The 20624-nt window shown below is 41.2% G+C and overlaps 2 protein-coding genes and 1 non-coding gene across 5 annotated transcripts; all 3 read left to right on the forward strand.

Moving 5' to 3' along the window:
- Nucleotides 1-715: 715 nt before the first annotated feature.
- LOC138895071 (uncharacterized) lies at nucleotides 716-1156 on the forward strand. Its single transcript, XM_070179802.1, has one exon. It carries the CDS (start codon nucleotides 716-718, stop codon nucleotides 1154-1156), a length of 441 nt encoding a protein of 146 aa, XP_070035903.1.
- Nucleotides 1157-16281: 15125 nt separating this feature from the next.
- LOC104099130 (uncharacterized) lies at nucleotides 16282-20067 on the forward strand. 3 transcript variants are annotated; one of them, XM_009606038.4, is made up of 6 exons: nucleotides 16282-16508; nucleotides 17642-17727; nucleotides 18144-18257; nucleotides 19071-19197; nucleotides 19285-19402; nucleotides 19791-20067. In XM_009606038.4, the coding sequence occupies exons 2-6, from the start codon at nucleotides 17718-17720 to the stop codon at nucleotides 19845-19847; spliced, it is 426 nt and encodes a 141-aa protein (XP_009604333.1). In that variant the 5' UTR covers nucleotides 16282-16508; nucleotides 17642-17717; the 3' UTR covers nucleotides 19848-20067. The 3 variants fall into 3 exon arrangements, with proteins under 3 accessions (XP_009604333.1, XP_018627272.1, XP_009604335.1); XM_018771756.3 differs by having other exon boundaries at nucleotides 16329-16512; XM_009606040.4 differs by lacking the exon at nucleotides 16282-16508 and adding an exon at nucleotides 16606-16693.
- On the forward strand, nucleotides 18271-18463 carry LOC117277444 (U2 spliceosomal RNA). The gene has a single exon (XR_004507734.1). It is a non-coding gene; the product is annotated as a U2 spliceosomal RNA (small nuclear RNA).
- Nucleotides 20068-20624: the final 557 nt, after the last annotated feature.

Raw genomic sequence — 20624 nt, forward strand, 5'->3', positions numbered from 1 at the left:
ATGTCGTGCGAAAATTGTTAACTTCAGAGATTCTAAATTTTTGTATTCTATTCTCTCACAAATGATGAGGACACATACAAGCGGATCTGATGAACAGGCACCCGAGCCCCCTGCTAGAGACACGAGAGGCCGGGGCCGAGGACGTCCACGTGGTGCAACCAGAGCACCCGCACGAGCTGCTACAGAGGAGCCCCCAGTAGCTCAAGCTGGAGGACAGACACCTGAGATACATGTTGCTTCACCAGCCCTCCAGGAGACTTTAGCCTAGTTCCTGAGCATGTTCAGCACCTTAGCTCATGCTGGGTTGATTCCACTTGCTCCTGCCACATCTCAGGCCTGGGGAGGAGCACAGACTCCCATCGCCGGTACTCCAAAGCAGCGGGTTCAGGTCGACCAGGTTCCAGAGATTGTACCAATTCAGCTGGTAGCTCCAGCTCAGCCCGAGGTTAGGGCAGCAGCTTCTGAGGCAGAGCAACTCAGACATGAGAGGTACAAGAAGTACCACCCACCTACTTTCAGTGGATTGGCTACAGATAATGCTCAGAGTTTTCTAGAGGAGTGTCATCGTATTCTCCGTACTGTGGGCGTAGCAGAGACGAGCGGGGTTTCTTTTACCACATTCCAGCTTAGAGGAGCAGCCTATCAGTAGTGGCGTGCTTATGAGTTGAGTAGTCCGGCTGAGGCGAATTCACTTACATGGACTCAGTTCTCAGACATGTTTTTGAAAGAGTATATCCCTCAGAGCCTCAAGGATTCATGGCGCACTGAGTTTCAGCAGTTGCGCCAGGGTGCTATGACTGTGTCAGAGTATGCAGTTTGCTTCAATGATTTGGCCCGACATGCACCGTCCTTAGTTACCACAGTTCGAGAGAGGGTTCGACGGTTTATTGAGGGTCTCCATCCCAGCTTCCGGAGTAGTATGGCCAGGGAATTGGAGATGGATATTGCTTATCAACAGGTTGTGGGTATTGCCAAGAGATTCGAGGGCATGCTTGCCCGAGACAGAGAGGAGAGGGAGGCCAAGAGGTCTCGAGAGGCTGGTTATTATTCAGGGACTCGTGCCCCAGCAACTCACAATGGTAGGGGTTATGTGAGTCACCCCGTTCATTCATCTCTTCTAGCCTCCAGCGGTGTTCCAGCTCCTTCTGGACCCTAGGAGCCTTATTATGCACTGCTAGTATGTAGTATGCCTCCTGCACGGGGTGTTCCTAGCGGCCAGTCCAGCAGACTTGGCCCGAGCCAGTCACAGCAGCCACGCCCTCCCAGAGCTTGTTTTGAGTGTGGCGACACTCGCCACATGGTGAGGGATTGCCCCAGGATTAGGAGGGGTGCACCTCCACAGACTTTTCAGCCACAGCGTGCTCCACCGGGTCCTCAGGCTATGATTACAGCACCAGCTGCCACCCCACCTGCTCAACCAGCTCGAGGTGGAGGTCGGGGAGGCCAGGCCAGATATTATGCACTTCCTGCTCATACAGAGGCAGTTGCTTCTAATTCTGTCATTACAAGTATTGTTCCAGTCTGTCATAGAGATGCGTCGGTATTATTTGACCCAGGCTCTACATATTCTTATGTGTCCTCTTATTTTGCCCCGTATTTGGGCGTATCTCGGGATTCTTTGAGTTCCCCTATTTATGTATCTACTCCTGTGGGAGATTCTCTTATTGTGAACCGCGTGTATCGGTCATGTTTGATTGCTCTTAGTGGTTTTGAGACCAGAGCCGATTTATTATTGCTCAGCATGGTGGACTTTGATATTATTTTGGGCATGGACTGGCTGTCGCCCCATTATGCTATTCTTAATTGTCACGCTAAAACCGTGATGCTGGCTATGCCAGGTTTACCTCGATTAGAGTGGAGAGGTAGAGTATACTCCCAACAGAGTTATTTCTTTTCTTAAAGCTCAACGAATGGTTGAGAAGGGGTGTGACGCGTATCTAGCTTATGTGAGAGATGTCAGTATTGATACCCCTATAGTTGAGTCAGTTCCAGTAGTGAGGGACTTTCCAGATGTGTTTCCAGCTGATCTTCCGGGCATGCCGCCCAACAAAGATATTAATTTTGGCATTGATTTGTTGTCGGGCACTCAGCCCAACTCTATTCCTCCATATCGTATGGCTCCTCCTGAATTGAAGGATTTGAAAGAGCAGTTACAAGAATTGCTTGATAAAGGCTTCATTCAGCCCAGTGTGTCATCTGGGGGTGCTCCTGTCTTATTTGTGAAGAAGAAGGATGGTTCTAAGCGGATGTGTATTGATTACCGCCAGTTGAACAAAGTCACAGTGAAGAACAGGTACCCATTGCCTCATATTGATGACTTATTTGATCACTTATAGGGTGCTAGGGTGTTTTCCAAGATTGACTTGCGTTCTGGCTATCATCAGTTGAAGATTCAGGAGTCGGACATCCCGAAGACTACTTTCAGGACCAGATATGGTCACTATGAGTTTTTTGTCATGTCATTTGGGCTGACCAATGCCCCAGCAGCCTTTATGCATTTGATGCACAGTGTGTTCCGGCCTTATCTTGTTCCCTTCGTCATTATATTTATTGATGACATCCTGGTATATTCCCGGTCTCGGGAAGATCATGAGCAGCACCTGAGGACCGTGCTTCAGACTTTGAGGGAGAAGATGTTGTATGCAAAATTTTCTAAGTGTGAATTCTGGCTTGATTCAGTGGCATTCTTGGGCCATATAGTGTCTTGTGATGGGATCAAGGTAGATCCAAAAAAGATTGAAGCAGTGCAGAGTTGGCCCAGACCGTCCTCAGCTACAGAGATCCGGTGTTTTCTTGGTTTGGCGGGGTATTACCACCGATTCGTAGAGGGTTTCTTATCTATTGCAGCACCTATGACCAGGTTGACCCAGAAGGGTGCTCCGTTTAGGTGGATAGGGGAGTGTGAGGAGAGCTTTCAGAAGCTCAAGACAGCTTTGACTATCGCCCCAATATTGGTATTGCCTTCAGGTTCAGGGTCTTATACAGTTTATTGTGATGCGTTGCAAGTTGGCCTAGGCGCGGTGTTGATGCAGGACCATAGGGTGATTGCCTACGTGTCCAGACAACTGAAGGTGCATGAAAAGAACTATCTTGTCCACGACCTTGATCTAGCAGGTATTGTTTATGCCTTGAAGATTTGGAGGCATTATTTGCACGGAGTTCCTTGTGAGATTTACACTGATCACCGGAGTTTGCAGCACTTGTTCAGGCAGAAGGACCTTAATTTGTATGCGGAGGTAGTTGGAGCTACTTAAAGACTATGATATCACTATATTATACCACCCGGGGAAAGCCAACGTAGTGGTCAACGCCTTGAGTCGCCAAGCAGAGAGTTTGGAGAGTTTGGCATATCTTCCGGCAGCCGAGAGGCCCTTAGCCTTGGATGTTCAGGCCTTAGCCAACCAGTTCGTGAGATTGGATATTTCAGATCCTAGCCGCGTATTAGCTTGTATGGTTGCTCGGTCTTTTCTTTATGACCGTATCAGGGAGCGCCAGTATGATGATCCTCATCTTCTAGTTCTTCAAGACAGGGTTCGGCGAGGTGATGCCAGAGATGTGACTATTGGTGATGACAGTGTGATGAGGATGCAGGGCCGGATCTATGTGCCCAATGTAGATGGGCTTCAGGATTTGATTCTCGAGGAGGCCCACAGCTCGCGGTACTCCATTCATCCCCGGTGCCGCGAAGATGTACTAGGATTTGAGACAACACTATTGGTGGAGGAGGATGAAGAAGGATATAGTTGGGTTTGTGGCCAAGTGTCTAAACTGTCAGCAGGTCAAATATGAGCACCAGAGGCTGGGTGGATTACTTCAGAGGTTAGAGATCCCAGAGTGGAAGTGGGAGCGGATCACCATGGACTTTGTAGTTGGACTTCCACGGACTTTGAGAAAGTTCGATGCTATTTGGGTGATCGTGGATCGGCTGACCAAGTCAGCTCATTTTATTCCAGTATTGACCATTTATTCTTCTGAGAGGTTGGCTGAGATTTATATCAGAGAGATTGTCCGCCTTCATGGTATTCCAATATCCATCATTTCAGACAGAGGTACACAATTCACATCATGGTTCTGGAGAGTCGTACAACGGGAGTTGGGTACTAGGGTGGAGCTGAGCACAGCCTTTCACCCTCAGACGGACGGGCAGTCCGAGCGCACAATTCAGATTCTTGAGGATATGCTTTTTGCCTGTGTGATGGAGTTCGGAGGGTCATGGGACCAATACTTGCCACTTCTAGAGTTTGCTTACAACAACAGTTACAAGTCCACCATTCAGATGGCACCATATGAGGCTTTGTATGGTAGGCGGTGCCGGTCCCTAGTGGGATGGTTTGAGCCGGGCGAGGCCCGATTATTGGGTACTGACTTGGTCCAGGATGCCCTGGATAAGGTGAATGTGATTCAGGAGAGACTTCGCACAGCCCAGTCTAGGCAGAAGAGTTATGCAAACCAGAAGGTTCGTGATTTGGCATTTATGGTTGGTGAGCAGGTCTTGCTTTGGATATCACCTATGAAGGGCGTCATGAGGTTCGGGAAGAAGGGTAAGCTGAGCCCGAGGTTCATTGGTCCTTTTGAGATATTGCGGCAAGTTGGGAAGGTTGCTTATGAGCTTGCCTTGCCTCCCAGCCTAGCAGGAGTTCACCCGGTATTCCACGTGTATATGCTCCGGAAGTATCACGGTGATCCGACTCATGTATTGGATTTCAGTTCAGTCCAGCTGGAAAAGGATCTATCTTATGTCGAGGAGCCAGTAGTCATTTTGGCCGGGCAGGTCAGAAAGCTCAGGTCAAAGAATATTGCTTCAGTAAAGGTCCAGTGGAGAGGTCAGCCGATCGAGAAGGCGACTTGGGAGATCGAGCAGGATATGCGCAGCCAGTACCCTCATCTTTTCACAGTTTCAGGTATGTCTTTATACTCGTTCGAGGACGAACGATTGTTTTAAGAGGGGGAGGATGTAACGACCCGGCCGATCGTTTTAAGAGTAATAGCCCTAATCCCCTATTAACTGCTTTCCCCATATCTATTTCTACTATTGTGACTTGCCGGGATGATTGGTTTTGAGTTTCGGAGTATTTTGGGACACTTAGTCCCTAAATGAGAGCTTAAGCCTTAAGATTTGGGTCGTAGTCAAAATTGTGTGAAGACGACTTCGGAATGGAATTTTGTCGGTTCTGTTAGCTCCGTTAGGTGATTTTGGATTTAGGGGCGTGTCCGGATTGTGTTTTGGAGGTCCGTAACTCATTTAGGCTTGAAATGGCGAAAGTTGAATTTTTGGAGTTTTGGGCCGATAGTGGAATTTTTGATATCGGGGTCGGAATCCGATTCCAGAAGTTAAAATAGGTCCGTAATATCGAATATGACTTGCATGAAAAATTTTGTGTTAATCAGACGTGGTTTGATAAGTTTCGGCATCGGTTGTAGAATTTTGAAGTTTCAAGTTCTTTAAGTTTGAATTGGAAGGTGATTCGTGATTTTAGCATTTTTTGATGTGATTTGAGAGCTCGACTAAGTTCGTATGGTGTTTTAGGACTTGTTGGTATGTTTGGTTGAGGTCCCAGGGGGGTCTCGGGTGAGTTTCGGATGCTTAACGGATCACTTTTGGACTTTGGAAGATAGCAGATTTCTGGTGTTCTGTTGCAGGCATTTTCTTCATCGCGTTCTCGAGGGAGCCGTCGCGTTCCTGTAAGGTATCTGGGAAGGTCATCTGAATTACACTTTGCGTTCGCGAAGGTGTGGAACCTCGAAGCTACGCGTTCGCGAAGAAGAACTGGAGGCAGGCGAGATTTCGTGCTACGGGTTCGCGATAGAGATCCCGCGTTCGCGAAAGGTCAAGCTGAGTGGTCTTCGCGTTCGCGACATGTTCATCGCATTGCGATGGAGGATTTTTGGGCCGAAGTAAATTGTACTTCGCGAACGCGAGGGTGTGGCCGCGTTCGCGAAGAAGGACGCGTCTGGGCAGTATTAAAGTTTCCAAAACGGGGGTTATGCCATTTTTATCAAAAACTTGAGTTGGGAGCTCGGATTTTGGACGAGGGATTGAGGGATTTTCAGAGATATCGATTGGGTAATGATTCTTAACTCCTTTATGGTTATATTCCACTAATCTATGCTTGAATTCATCGTTTAATTTCGGATTTGGGGTGAGAAATTGAGAAAATTTCTTAGGCCGAATTTTGGGGTTTTGATCAAGATTTTAGTATCGGATTTGAACAATTTTGGTACGAGTAAACTCGGGAGTGAATGGGTGTTCGTATTTTACGACTTTTACTCGATTCCTAGACGTGGGCCCCATGGGCGATATTTGAGTTAAATTTTGAAATTTTCGTTAAATGTTGATTTCGTTAATTAGATGAGTCTATTATTGTTGTATTTATAATACGTAATTTCTTTTGGCTAGATTGGGTCATTCAGAGCCGGATATTCATGAGAAAGGCATTGTGACCGATTAATTGAGCTTAACTCGAGGTAAGTGGCTTCCCTAACTTTATGGGGGGGAGGGGGGAATCCCCTTAAGATTTGGAACTATTATGCTATGTGAGCGCCGTGTACGTGAGGTGACGAGTACGTACACGGGCTAGTTGTGATAAAACCCGATTTTCTTACCGAGCAGCAGCATGTTTTCCTGTTATTTTGAGTTATACCATTTTAATGAGTACTAATCTATTTTCATTCTTAATTGAGTTATTCCAATATGTGTAGTTATCATGTTTAGTCTAATACAACATGTCTACGTGTCTTAATTGGTTGTGTGAATTATGTGCAGCATGCTTAGTGAATTTTCTGCTTTTTCCTGACTGGTACTTAGTCAAAATTGTAAGAATTTCGTGATGTAGTTGTATTTCTACCTTTTGCGCTGCATATTTACTTTGGGACTACGGAACGGTATTCCGGGAGATCCCCCTGTACTGCATATTTACTTTGGGACTACGGAACGGTATTTCGGGAGATCCCCCTGTCAGCATATTTACTTTGGGACTACGGAACGGTATTTCGGGAGATTCCCCTGCACATTTACTTTGGGACTACGAAACGGTATTCCGGGAGATCCCCCTGCTCATTTACGTTTGGGACTACGAGACGGTATCTCGGGAGATCCCTTGTTATGTTTCTGTGAACTGAGTTGTTACCTTCTATGATTTCATTATTGTTAAATTTCAGCCTTTATTTTATTACGGTATTACACTCTATATTATTTTATTATATATTTACCAGTAGGGCCCTGACTAGACCTCGTCACTACTCGACCGAGGTTAGGCTTGGCACTTACTGGGTACCGATTATGGTGTACTCATGCTACTCTCTGCACAAATTTTTTGTGTGCAGATCCAGGTGCACCTTATCAGCCGCACTATCAGTGAGCCGGGACAGTTTTGGAGACTTCAAGGTATATCTGTCGCGTCCGCAGACCTCGGAGTCCCCTTCTACTCTTTCCCATGTCCATTATCTTCTGTATTTTTCCTTGTTAGACTCTAATGTATAGAGATACTAGATCTTTCCTTCTGTAGTTTGGGATTCACGATGTTCTGGGTTTTGGGATTTGTTGTGTATTTTGAATAATTGGTTAAATTTATATTTTTATTTCAATATTCCGCAAAATGTTAGGCTTACCTAGTTGTAGAGACTAGGTGTCGTCACGACGTCACACGGAGGGAAAAATTGGGTCGTGACAATTGTGAAGGGCATCGCAACTGCGAGTGTTTCTTAGCATTTACGAAGCTCAGGTCGCAATTTCGACACCTGCAACTGAACAAAATGACTTTTGGACTGATTTTTGATTCATTTCCCAAATCTTCAAAACCTAAAACCTCAAGAGGCGATTTTGGGCGATTTTTACGGGAAAACATTGGGGTAAGTATTCCTTATCTTATATTGATTATATTTCATGATTTTATACTCATTTATATCATGAATCCGTGAATTTATGGAAGAAAAATCAGATTTTTCTAAAATCTTCCAAAAAAAAATTTAAGATTTGAAGATCCATTTAATATCGGAATTGGATAATTTTTATATGGTTGGACTTGTCTTGGAATGGGTGTTCGTATTTCGTAAGTTTTTTCGAGATTTGAGACGTGGGTCCCACTATCGAATATTTTAATGAATTTCGAATTTTATCCGGAAAACTAGTAACTTCATATGGAATTAATTCATATGATTGGTATTGCCTTCAAGTTCAGGGTCTTATACAGTTTATTGTGATGCGTCGCGAGATGGCCTAGGCGCGGTGTTGATGCAGGACCATAGGGTGATTGCCTACGTGTCCAGACAACTGAAGGTGCATGAAAAGAACTATCTTATCCACGACCTTGAGCTAGCAGGTATTGTTTATGCCTTGAAGATTTGGAGGCATTATTTGTACGGAGTTCCTTGTGAGATTTACACTGATCACCGGAGTTTGCAGCACTTGTTCAGGCAGAAGGACCTTAATTTGCATCAGCGGAGGTAGTTGGAGCTACTTAAAGACTATGATATCACTATATTGTACCACCCGGGGAAAGCCAACGTAGTGGCCAACGCCTTGATTCGCCGAGCAGAGAGTTTGGGGAGTTTGGCATATCTTCCGGCAGCCGAGAGGCCCTAGCCTTGGATGTTCAGGCCTTAGCCAGCCAGTTCATGAGATTGGATATTTCAGATCCTAGCCGCGTATTAGCTTGTGTGGTTTCTCGGTCTTCTCTTTATGACCGTATCAGGGAGCGCCAGTATGATGATCCTCATCTTCTAGTTCTTCAGGATAGGGTTCGGCGAGATGATGCCAGAGATGTGACTATTGATGATGACAGTGTGATGAGGATGCAGGGCCGGATCTGTATTCCCAATATAGATGGGCTTCGGGATTTGATTCTCGAGGAGGCCCACAGCTCGCGGTACTCCATTCATCCCCGGTGCCGCGAAGATGTACCAGGATTTGAGACAACACTATTGGTGGAGGAGGATGAAGAAGGATAGTTTTGGGTTTGTGGCCAAGTGTCTAAACTGTCAGCAGGTCAAATATGAGCACCAGAGGCTGGGTGGATTACTTCAGAGGTTAGAGATCCCAGAGTGGAAGTGGGAGTGGATCACCATGGACTTTGTAGTTGGACTTCCACGGACTTTGAGAAAGTTCGATGCTATTTGGGTGATCGTGGATCGGCTGACCAAGTCAGCTCATTTTATTCCAGTATTGACCACTTATTCTTCTGAGAGGTTGGCTGAGATTTATATCAGAGAGATTGTTCGCCTTCATGGTATTCCAATATCCATCATTTCAGACAGAGGTACACAATTCACATCACGATTCTGGAGAGTCATACAGCGGGAGTTGGGTACTAGGGTGGAGCTGAGCACGGCCTTTCACCCTCAGACGGAAGGGCAGTCCGAGCGCACAATTCAGATTCTTGAGGATATGCTTTGTGCCTGTGTGATAGAGTTCGGAGGGTCATGGGACCAATACTTGCCACTTGCAGAGTTTGCTTACAATAACAGTTACCAGTCCACCATTCAGATGGCACCGTATGAGGCTTTGTATGGTAGGTAGTGCCGGTCCCCAGTGGGATGGTTTGAGCCGGGCGAGGCCCGATTGTTGGGTACTGACTTGGTCCAGGATGCCCTGGATAAGGTGAAGGTGATTCAGGAGAGACTTCGCACAGCCCAGTCCAGGCAGAAGAGTTATGCGAACCAGAAGGTTCGTGATTTGGCATTTATGGTTGGTGAGCGGGTCTTGCTTTGGATATCGCCTATGAAGGGCATCATGAGGTTCGGGAAGAAGGGTAAGCTGAGCCCGAGGTTCATTGGTCCTTTTGAGATACTGCGGCAAGTTGGGAAGGTTGCTTATGAGCTTGCCTTGCCTCCCAGCCTAGCAGGAGTTCACCCGGTATTCCACGTGTATATGCTCCGGAAGTATCACGGTGATCCGACTCATGTATTGGATTTCAGTTCAGTCCAGCTGGAAAAGGATCTATCTTATGTCGAGGAGCCAGTAGTCATTTTGGCCGGGCAGGTCAGAAAGCTCAGGTCAAAGAATATTGCTTCAGTAAAGGTCCAGTGGAGAGGTCAGCCGGTCGAGAAGGCGACTTGGGAGATCGAGCAGGATATGCGCAGCCAGTACCCTCATCTTTTCACAGTTTCAGGTATGTCTTTATACTCGTTCAAGGACGAACGATTGTTTTAAAAGGGGGAGGATGTAACGACCCGGCCGATCGTTTTGAGAGTAATAGCCCCAATCCCCTATTAACTGCTTTTCCCATATCTATTTCTGCTATTGTGACTTGCCGGGATGATTGGTTTTGAGTTTCAGAGTATTTTGGGACACTTAGTCCCTAAATGAGAGCTTAAGCCTTAAGATTTGGGTCGCAGTCAAAATTGTGTGAAGACGACTTCGGAATGGAATTTCGTCGGTTTCATTAGCTCCGTTAGGTAATTTTGGGTTTAGGGGCGTGTCCGGATTGTGTTTTGGAGGTCCGTAGCTCATTTAGGCTTGAAATGGCGAAAGTCGAATTTTTGGAGTTTTGGACCGATAGTGGAATTTTTGATATCGGGGTCGGAATCCGATTCCAGAAGTTAAAATAGGTCCGTAATATCGAATATGACTTGCATGAAAAATTTTGTGTTAATCAGACGTGGTTTGATAGGTTTCGGCATCGGTTGTAGAATTTTGAAGTTTCAAGTTCTTTAAGTTTGAATTGGAAGGTGATTCGTGATTTTAGCATTTTTTGATGTGATTTGAGAGCTCGACTAAGTTCGTATGGTGTTTTAGGACTTGTTGGTATGTTTGGTTGAGGTCCCAGGGGGGTCTCGGGTGAGTTTCGGATGCTTAACGGATCACTTTTGGACTTTGGAAGATAGCAGATTTCTGGTGTTCTGTTGCAGGCATTTTCTTCATCGCGTTCTCGAGGGAGCCGTCGCGTTCCTGTAAGGTATCTGGGAAGGTCATCTGAATTACACTTTGCGTTCGCGAAGGTGTGGAACCTCGAAGCTACGCGTTCGCGAAGAAGAACTGGAGGCAGGCGAGATTTCGTGCTTCGGGTTCGCGATGGAGATCCCGCGTTCGCGAAAGGTCAAGCTGAGTGGTCTTCGCGTTCACGACATGTTCATCGCGTTGCGATTGAGGATTTTTGGGCCGAAGTAAATTGTAATTCGCGAACGCGAGGGTTTGTCGCGTTCGCGAAGAAGGACGCGTCTGGGCAGTATTAAAGTTTCCAAAACGGGGGTTATGCCATTTTTATCAAAAACTTGAGTTGGGAGCTCGGATTTTGGACGAGGGATTGAGGGATTTTCAGAGATATCGATTGGGTAATGATTCTTAACTCCTTTATGGTTATATTCCACTAATCTATGCTTGAATTCATCGTTGAATTTCGGATTTGGGGTGAGAAATTGAGAAAATTTCTTAGGCCGAATTTTGGGGTTTTGATCAAGATTTTAGTATCGGATTTGAACAATTTTGGTACGAGTAAACTCGAGAGTGAATGGGTGTTCGTATTTTGCAACTTTTACTCGATTCCTAGACGTGGGCCCCACGGGCGATTTTTGAGTTAAATTTCAGAATTTTCGTTAAATGTTGATTTCGTTAATTAGATGAGTCTATTATTGTTGTATTTATAATACGTAATTTCTTTTGGCTAGATTTGGGTCATTCAGAGCCGGATATTCGTGGGAAAGGCATTGTGACCGATTAATTGAGCTTAACTCGAGGTAAGTGGCTTGCCTAACTTTATGGGGGGGAGGGGGGAATCCCCTTAAGATTTGGAACTATTATGCTATGTGAGCGCCGTGTACGTGAGGTGACGAGTACGTACACGGGCTAGTTGTGATAAAACCCGATTTTCTTTCCGAGCAGCAACATATTTTCCTGTTATTTTGAGTTATACTATTTTAATGAGTACTAATCTATTTTCATTCTTAATTGAGTTATTCCAATATGTGTAGCTATCATGTTTAGTCTAATACAATATGTCTACGTATCTTAATTGGTTGTGTGAATTATGTGCAGCATGCTTAGTGAATTTTCTGCTTTTTCCCTGACTGGTACTTAGTCTAAATTGTAAGAATTTCGGGATGTAGTTGTATTTCTACCATTCGCGATGCATATTTACTTTGGGACTACGGAACGGTATTCCGGGAGATCCCCCTGTACTGCATATTTACTTTGGGACTACGGAACAGTATTTCGGGAGATCCCCCTGTCAGTATATTTACTTTGCGACTATGGAACGGTATTTCGGGAGATCCCCTGCACATTTACTTTGGGACTACGAAATGATATTCCGGGAGATCCCCCTGCTCATTTACGTTTGGGACTACGAGACGGTATCTCGGGAGATCCCCTGTTATGTTTCTGTGTACTGAGTTGTTACCTTCTATGATTTCATTGTTGTTAAATTTTAGCCTTTATTTTATTGCGGTATTACACTCTATATTGTTCTATTATATATTTACCAGTAGGGCCCTGACTCGACCTCGTCACTACTCGATCGAGGTTAGGCTTGGCACTTACTGGGTACCGATTATGGTGTACTCATGCTACTCTCTGCACATGTTTTTCATGTGCAGATCCAGGTGCACCTTATCAGCCGCACTATCAGTGAGCCGGGACAGTTTTGGAGACTTCAAGGTATATCTGTAACGTCCGCAGACCTCGGAGTCCCCTTCTACTCTTTCCCATGTCTATTATCTTCTGTATTTTTCCTTGTTAGACTCTAATGTATAGAGATACTAGATCTTTTCTTCTGTAGTTTGTGATTCACGATGTTCCGGGTTTTGGGATTTGTTGTGTATTTTGAATAATTGGTTAAATTTATATTTTTATTTCAATATTCCACAAAATGTTAGGCTTACCTAGTTGTAGAGACTAGGTGTCGTCACGACGTCACACGGAGGGAAATATTGGGTCATGACAATTGTGAAGGGCATCGCAACTGCGAGTGTTTCTTAGCATTTGCGAAGCTCAGGTCGCAATTGCGACACCTGCAACTGAACAAAATGACTTTTGGACGGGATTTTTGATTCATTTCCCAAATCTTCAAAACCTAAAACCTCAAGAGGCGATTTTGGGCGATTTTTACGGAAAAACATTGGGGTAAGTGTTCCTTATCTTATATTGATTATATTTCATGATTTCATACTCATTTATATCATGAATCCGTGAATTTATGGAAGAAAAATCAGATTTTTCTAAAATCTTCCAAAAACAAAAATTTAAGATTTGAAGATCCATTTAATATCGGAATTGGATAATTTTTATATGGATGGACTCGTCTCAGAATGGGTGTTCGGATTTCGTAAGTTTTTTCGAGATTTGAGACGTGGGTGCCACTGCCGAATATTTTAATAAATTTTGAATTTTATCCGGAAAACTAGTAAATTCATATGGAATTAATTCCTATGATTGGTATTGAATATATTGAATTGTTTGTGAATAGATTTGAAGCTTTCAGAGGCAAATTTTAAAAGGAAAAGTTGTGGTTGAATAATTGATTGGAATTTGCAAAGCGAGGTAAGTGTCGGGGTTAACCTTGACTTGAGGGAATAGAACCCTTAAATTATTTGTTATGTGAATTGCATGTGAATGATGTATAGGCGAGGTGACGAGTGTCTATACGTCGTCAAATTAATTGTTTGCCTGCTTACTTGAAAAATTATAAATTATTTTTAATCATAAATTAATTATTATAATGATTGTTTCTCTCTTATTCTTTGTCAAATATTAATTCTTGAATTCCTGCATTAATTGTTACATACTATTTGAATTATGTGTTTTAATTGTTATTTGACATATAGCATATTAAATATTAAACTGCCTATTTTCTCCCTGATTTCTATAATAATTTGCTATTTGTCATTGTTTGTTTCATAATTAAATCATAATTATTATATGCTTGTTGTCTTATAATCTTATATTAATTGTTGCATTTATTGGAGAAATTTCTTCTACAAGAATTGATTGAAATGGATATATTGGAGGATCGGGGTGCACGCCGCAACAGACTTATTAAAAGTCAATATTGGAGGATTGGGTTGCACGCCGCAACAGACTTAATAAAAAGTTTATATTGGAGGATCGGGTTGCACGCCGCAACAGACTTATTAAAAGTCAATATTGGGGGATCGGATTGCACGCCGCAACAGATTTATTTAAAAGTCTATATATATACTTGATTGAAATAAATATATGACAGACTTGATTAAAAGGAATATATTGTGAGAGCGGGTTGCACGCTGCAACAGAATTGGTTGAAATAATAATGGATTATGACTGCTGAGTTGGCTTCAATTATTATAAATGAGTTACCTGATTTATTTCTATTATTTGTTGTTGTTATTAATATTTCGTACAGGTTAATGTAAGTGAACCGCCTTAGCCTCGTCATTACTTCGTCGAGGTTAGGCTCAGCACTTACCAGTACATGGGGTCGGTTGTACTGATGTTACACTCTGCACTTCTTGTGCAGATTTCGGAGTTGGTCCCAGCGGCGTGCCATAGACTTGCTCGGATTTCAGCTATTCAAAGGAAACTTGAGGTATAACTGCATGGCATCCGCAGTTCTGAAGTCCCCGTCTATTTTACTTTAGCTGTGTATTTATTTCCAGACAACTTTATTTTATTCAGACCTTTATTTGTATTATTCTAGAATGCTCGTGAATTGTGACACTAATTCTGGGATGGTATTTAGACACCGTTATTTTTTTTGGATTATTTCACTATGTTTTAAACTTTGCTTCCGCCTTTGTTTCCTTGATTATTAATAATATAAAAATTATTTTTAAAATAGATAATATTATTCTAACGTTGGCTTGCCTAGCAAGTGAAATGTTAGGCGCCATCACGGTCCGAATGTGAGAATTTTGTGTCGTGACAGCATTAACTAAATAATTTGACTATTTAGGACCAAAAACATCGTCTATGAAAGAGAAATTAGGTTAGATTCAACAATATACTAACATGTTATTATCTCATACAATAAAGTACCTATAATTATAAATAATATATAACTAACTTAACTCAATTATTTATTATCTTTGCAAGTTCAGAAAATATTCAATTACTACACTTATGCAACCACGTTTATTTTTGTCATTAAAGTGACTGTTATTTTAAGAATCTTATTTTAATGTCATTTGATATTTTACAGAATTAAGTGACTGATGTTGCATGCACGTGTAGGGATGGCAAACGGTGCGGTGCGGTTGCGGGGCAAACCTGCATAAACCTGCAAAGGTTTCAACCCGCCCCGTCCCGTCCCGCATAGTATTTGCACCCGCATCCACCAACCCCACACCTACACCCGCGTCCATCCGCCCCGCCCTGCCCCGCATAACTTTTTTTTTTTTTTCATTTTCCTAATTTTTCTTAATTAATTTTTTGCTGGATTTTCAATTTCATCAACCAAAAAATGAAAATCTCTTTTGTTGCTCATGTACTGAATTTGTTCAATTAGAATTGAGGATTGAAAAAGAGCGAGTCACTTTTCCGATGGTTTGGAATTTGAAAACAAATGTGGGAATAGGTGGCTTCAAGCTGCCAGTATGTTGTATGCTTTTAGTTTCGAAACAAAAATGATGTTTAGTTTAGTATAATATAAATTCAGGATTTGGTTGTATGATATTTTAAGTGACAAAAATTAAAATAGTAATTTTTGTGTAACGAACCTTCATTAGATGATTTTTAAGTGATAAATGTTAATAATTTAATCATAAAAATATTTGTCTGAACAACATTTTATATTCCCTTAAATGCCTAACTTTTTTCTTTTTTTCAAATTTCAAACTTAATTAACATTTCACTAAAATGTGTATTTGAAAAAGAAAATTATAAATGATTTATTTTTGTTTCTGTGAAGTATTAAATATAATAGACTGGTCTTTAAGGTTTGCCTCAGTGGATAACTTGTACAATAGGCCAAATCTAGAAAACTTATGCAAATCCGCTTAAACCCGCATAGACCCGCAATCCGCCCCGCACCGCATCAGTCTTTTAAGAAATAATGTCAACCCACTCCGCATCCGTCCCGCACCGTATAACTTTAAATCCGCATAGCCTTAAATCCACCCGCCTTCTCGCCCCATTTGTCATCCCTATGCACGTGCAAGAAACGTCCACTGAAACTAGTTAATATGAATAGGTTAAAAGACAAGTCATAGTTTACTTGCAACTGAATGCGGGAGGAAGGCGCAGACGTCTGAGACGGCTTTTGGAATATGCTATCCATCAATCATTACTCATATATTCACATATCACCTACTCCTATTTTTATTTTTTATTTTTATTTTCTTTAAATAAAACAAATAGAGAGGAAAGAATAGAGTTTTGGCTTCTTTTCTCAAAAAAAATCTTTTTTTGAGAAATGAAAAAGAAGCCAAAACTCTCTTATTAAAAATTTGGAACTAAATAATTCATTTCTTATTAAAACCCAAACACACTCCCATTGTTTCATTTCCTTCTGCTCTACCGCTTACTTTTCCTCTTTGGAAAGGAAAAGACTCAAAAATTCTAAAATCCCAAGCTTAGAAGACTCAATTTTCGCAATTCAGCTGTAAGTTGCTATTTCATATTTTTGTTTGAATTTTACTCTTTTGCCTTTTATAGAATATAGTAGTTCATACATCAATATCAGGTTATGTATATCGTCTAGTATTTCTTTTTCTTTCTTTCTCTGGGTTTATACTTTATATCGTTTATTCACTGTATAAGCAACAACTTTAGCTGTCGGTTTTCTGGGTATTCTTCTTCTCTTTTTCTTTGAATTTTAGAGTAGTAATTTTATGGATCTTCTTCTATTTCTTCTTTTTTTTGCGATCTCTTTCCAAGAATATAGGGAATTTCTCTCTTTTTTAGGCAATCCCTTTTCAAGAGTAAAGGAAGTTTCTTTTTTGGTGGGCTTGTCCTCTGTATAATTCTGGTGGTTGATATTTGTTAAATTATTAGTTTGGTTCATCAGCTTTATTATAATATGAATATATCTATGAAAATTAAGCTAAAAGCTTAGGAGGTTAGGCTGTAATCCTCATGTTCCACTTTTATGTGCTTAATTTTGCCTGCTTTGTCCATTATGTGAGCTAAGCATCAATTGGAAAATCAAAAACTGTTTAAATAATTTATTGTTACACTTAAAATGATATCAAATTATGGGGTAAATATGCTTGAATTAATCTAAAGATATCTCTAGTATTAGAATTTTCCCTCAAGGCTTTGGTCTAGTGGTAAGAGTGCAACTCGTGATGTGTGTCATTCGAAACCGACAGTAGATAAAAGCCTAATATTTAAGTGGAGAAGGGTCCATTGCTCACTGAGTTTAAAATCGTGTGCCACTAGCCCTTGGAGATTTCTCGGTTATAAAATGAAATTTGATTAGAATGTGGTGAATTAAACCTCAGGTCAAGGCATGTGAACTTCTCAATGCTGAGAATTTCTTGGTTCAGAAGTTACTCATTTATATTAAAGGATGTGTGTGTATAGAGAGGCTTGTGATCATGCTGTTCTTTAGTTGCATGTTTATTTACGAGGAATTGGTTAGTAGAGTAATAATGGGCCTTTCCCTTTCCTCGATTGCTGAGATAAATTAGTGGTTAATTCCTTTTCCTATTTGCAAGCATTATTAAATGAGCTGAATGCTGATCACATGGTTAACTAGTAAGGTTGAAGTCCTTATTTGATCATTCAACGCAGGTATCTAAAGGTCACGCAAGGGGATAACTCAAAAACCTTAAGGCAGAAGCCATCAGCTTGAAAGAACCAACTACATATGGAAAAGAGTGAGCACTTAGTCTACCTATACGTAACTCACTATCTCATTTTTCAGATTTCTGACAGTTTTTAGTGCGATTACAATGATTATCGTATATGTTTGTTCGTTGGTGACACATTCTTCATGTATCCCATGATAAATTCTACTTTATTTCTCGTTTCATATATCTTCTCAAAGATATCTGAATACTGAGTTCATGTTAGTCAAGATATTGTTACTAAGCGATGAAATGTTCATGGATTGAATTTTGTACAGTTGCTTGCAATTCTGCATCAGGAAATTTTTTTAGGATATGTAAGTTTTTAGGAAAATTTTGTATTTGCCCTTCATTTTGCAAGTTGAGCATTAAAATTCTTCTGAATAATAGAATTTCAAAATAAGGAAATTCGTAGCCATAATTAATTGGATGTCTGGGTCTGGCAGGTGCTACTCTTGAAAGCGGAGAGGGCAGAAATAGTGTTGAACTCGTGAAATCAGTCTCTGACAAACAGCTTGACCTTTTGAGGCCGTCAGCTCGGTATTATTCAGTGTCTAAAGGTAACAATTTTCTATACCTTTCTCGGCTTTTTGGCTATGATCAAGTGTAGTATCTATTTTTATCGGTTAAAGGTAACCATTTCCTTTACCTTTTGGGGTACCATGACTATTTTAGCTTCTTTTATCCAAGAGACGGCATTTGTATTTAGCTCACAGATTGAGTGCTCATTTTCTAAATGCATGACTTGTATGTTAGGATCATTTTCTTCATAAACTTTTAGCCATGGAGGTTCTCTATCTTTGAAACTTATTTATTCTAGATTCGGAAATAAGAACAACAAAAAGCTATTGATGCTGTTTTCACATTCCCCAGCAAATAAATGTGGAATTGCTTTAGGACATTTCGAAGTACATTAGAATATATCTTAATCTTTTCCTGTCACAAGTTTTATCTTCATTCAGTTACTTTTTAGAGGCCTTTTTATGCGTCTTTCATAGTTCGAGGATAAAATATTTTGATTCATGTTTCATAAGAAAACTATCCTGATACATGTTTTCCCCTATTTAACTTTTAAGTTTTTTGTTCCGTCTCTCTCTCTCTCTCTCTCTTTGTTTGTGTGTGTGTGTGTGTCCATTAGTATTGTTCATAGGTTTGCTTTCCCATTTGTTTGGGTTGTGGGATGGAGTAGATTCTTTTCCAACTGTCTTTAATTCCGTGGTATCTGCTGTAAACATGAAGGCAGCTATTGTTGTAAATTCCCTTCAATTTTATTCCGTCTTCGTTACATCTATCAATTATCTGTCCACACTGGTCACAAAAGATGAAGTGAGAAAAGCAAACCGAAATTCTGAGTTGGATACTTGTGATTATAGGACAAAGAGGTGATGCAGAAGATCGTGATAAGGGAAAGTATACGTTGATTAGAGATGTAGAGGACCTTCAAACAGGGTTCTATGATAAACCTCTTCCTTGCTTTGGTTGTGGAGTCGGATGGTTTTCGTAAGTACTGTTATACGTCTCGTTTACTATCTCTCATTCTCTCTCGTCTTCCTTTAGATCTGATTGTTTATAATTATTTACCAATAGATTTCTACTGGGATTTCTATGCCCGTTGTTGTGGTATTATGCTACAATACTGTATTTTGGAAACTACTACCGCAAGGATCCTAGAGAACGTGCCGGACTTGCTGCATCTGCTATTGCTGTAAGTTGATTCCCACCTCCCCCCGCTAAAACATCAAAATAATGGATCAATCAAAAGAGGGGAAAAGAAAACGCATTACATTGCATTTCTCTACCTTTCTGGTTTTCTGTGATGGAAGGGGCCTTGGCGTTGGTAAAGTTACTGCCTGGTCACGTGTTCGAGCCGTGAAAACAGGCTCTTGCAGAAGTGCAGGGTAAGGCCGCGTAAAATAGACCCTTGTGGTTCGCAGGTCCGGCCCTTCCCGGGACCCCGCGCATAGCAGGAACTTAGTGCACCGGGCTGCCCTTTTTCGGGTTTTCTGTGACAATTCAAAAGTCGTTTGCAACTTTTTATAGTGTTTAACAGTTTGACAGTCCTAACAGCATTTAGAATTTACACTCTTATGCAGGCAATGGCGTGTTCTCTTGTGTTGATAATAATCATAGCAGTAAAACTCTTCTTGTAGCTTCCATTATACGAGCCGTATCTATTGTGACCAAGATGTCAGAATTGTGCTGTTGCTTGTTTTGTAGTCAAGTGAAAAGACACATCTCGAGTCTAAACTCTCCAATTGTAAATGCTCTTACGAAGAAAAAACATCTTATATACAGAACTATACACGTGAAAATGTATACCTGCTCAAGTATTCCATCAAGATTATTATTGAGATTCCTCTTGTTTGTATACATGTTTTTCCATGTTAAAAGTGCAACAATAATATTATGGATTTATGTGCAGGACAAGTTATACAGACTTTCAATTGTGTCCCCTTTCTTTAAGAAAAGAAAGAGGTTATCCATATTGCTAGTGTCTCCGAACAGAATAGGGATTTTTACCCAGCTACACTGTATTAGAAACTTATTAACTACTTTTCTTTATGTTCCTTAAAAATTACATTGTGTGTCTATATTTACTATTTATGTACAAAATCACAATAAAAGAAGGATCCCTTAAATATAGGGATTAATTTGTAACTGTATCCCCCATCCCCATCTATCAACTTATTTAGTCTCCTACAATCACGATTTTCTTCCTAATTTCAAAAGATTTTAAAGTCATTCTCTCTTTCATACAAATCAAACTATTATCTCTCTAAAATTGTAGCATCATATATTTCTCTGAATCAATTCTACCAACAACCATTAAAAAGTTTCAACTATTGACAAATCCATCAACATTATCTCTGAAATTGCAGGTAGAGGAGTCTGCCATTGACATACCATTAAAAAGTTTCGAAATTTTG

Source organism: Nicotiana tomentosiformis, chromosome 7 (assembly GCF_000390325.3).
Source record: "Nicotiana tomentosiformis chromosome 7, ASM39032v3, whole genome shotgun sequence".
NCBI classification, from domain to species: domain Eukaryota; kingdom Viridiplantae; phylum Streptophyta; class Magnoliopsida; order Solanales; family Solanaceae; genus Nicotiana; species Nicotiana tomentosiformis.

Coding starts and splice junctions, on each gene's coding strand:
- LOC138895071 (XM_070179802.1), top strand. CDS start 716: ATGTTTTTGAAAGAGTATATCCCTCAGAGCCTCAAGGATTCATGGCGC.
- LOC104099130 (XM_009606038.4), top strand. Junction 18,258..19,070: donor GTATTATTCAGTGTCTAAAG/GTAACAATTTTC, acceptor TTGTGATTATAG/GACAAAGAGGTGATGCAGAA. Junction 19,403..19,790: donor TTGCTGCATCTGCTATTGCT/GTAAGTTGATTC, acceptor ACTCTTATGCAG/GCAATGGCGTGTTCTCTTGT.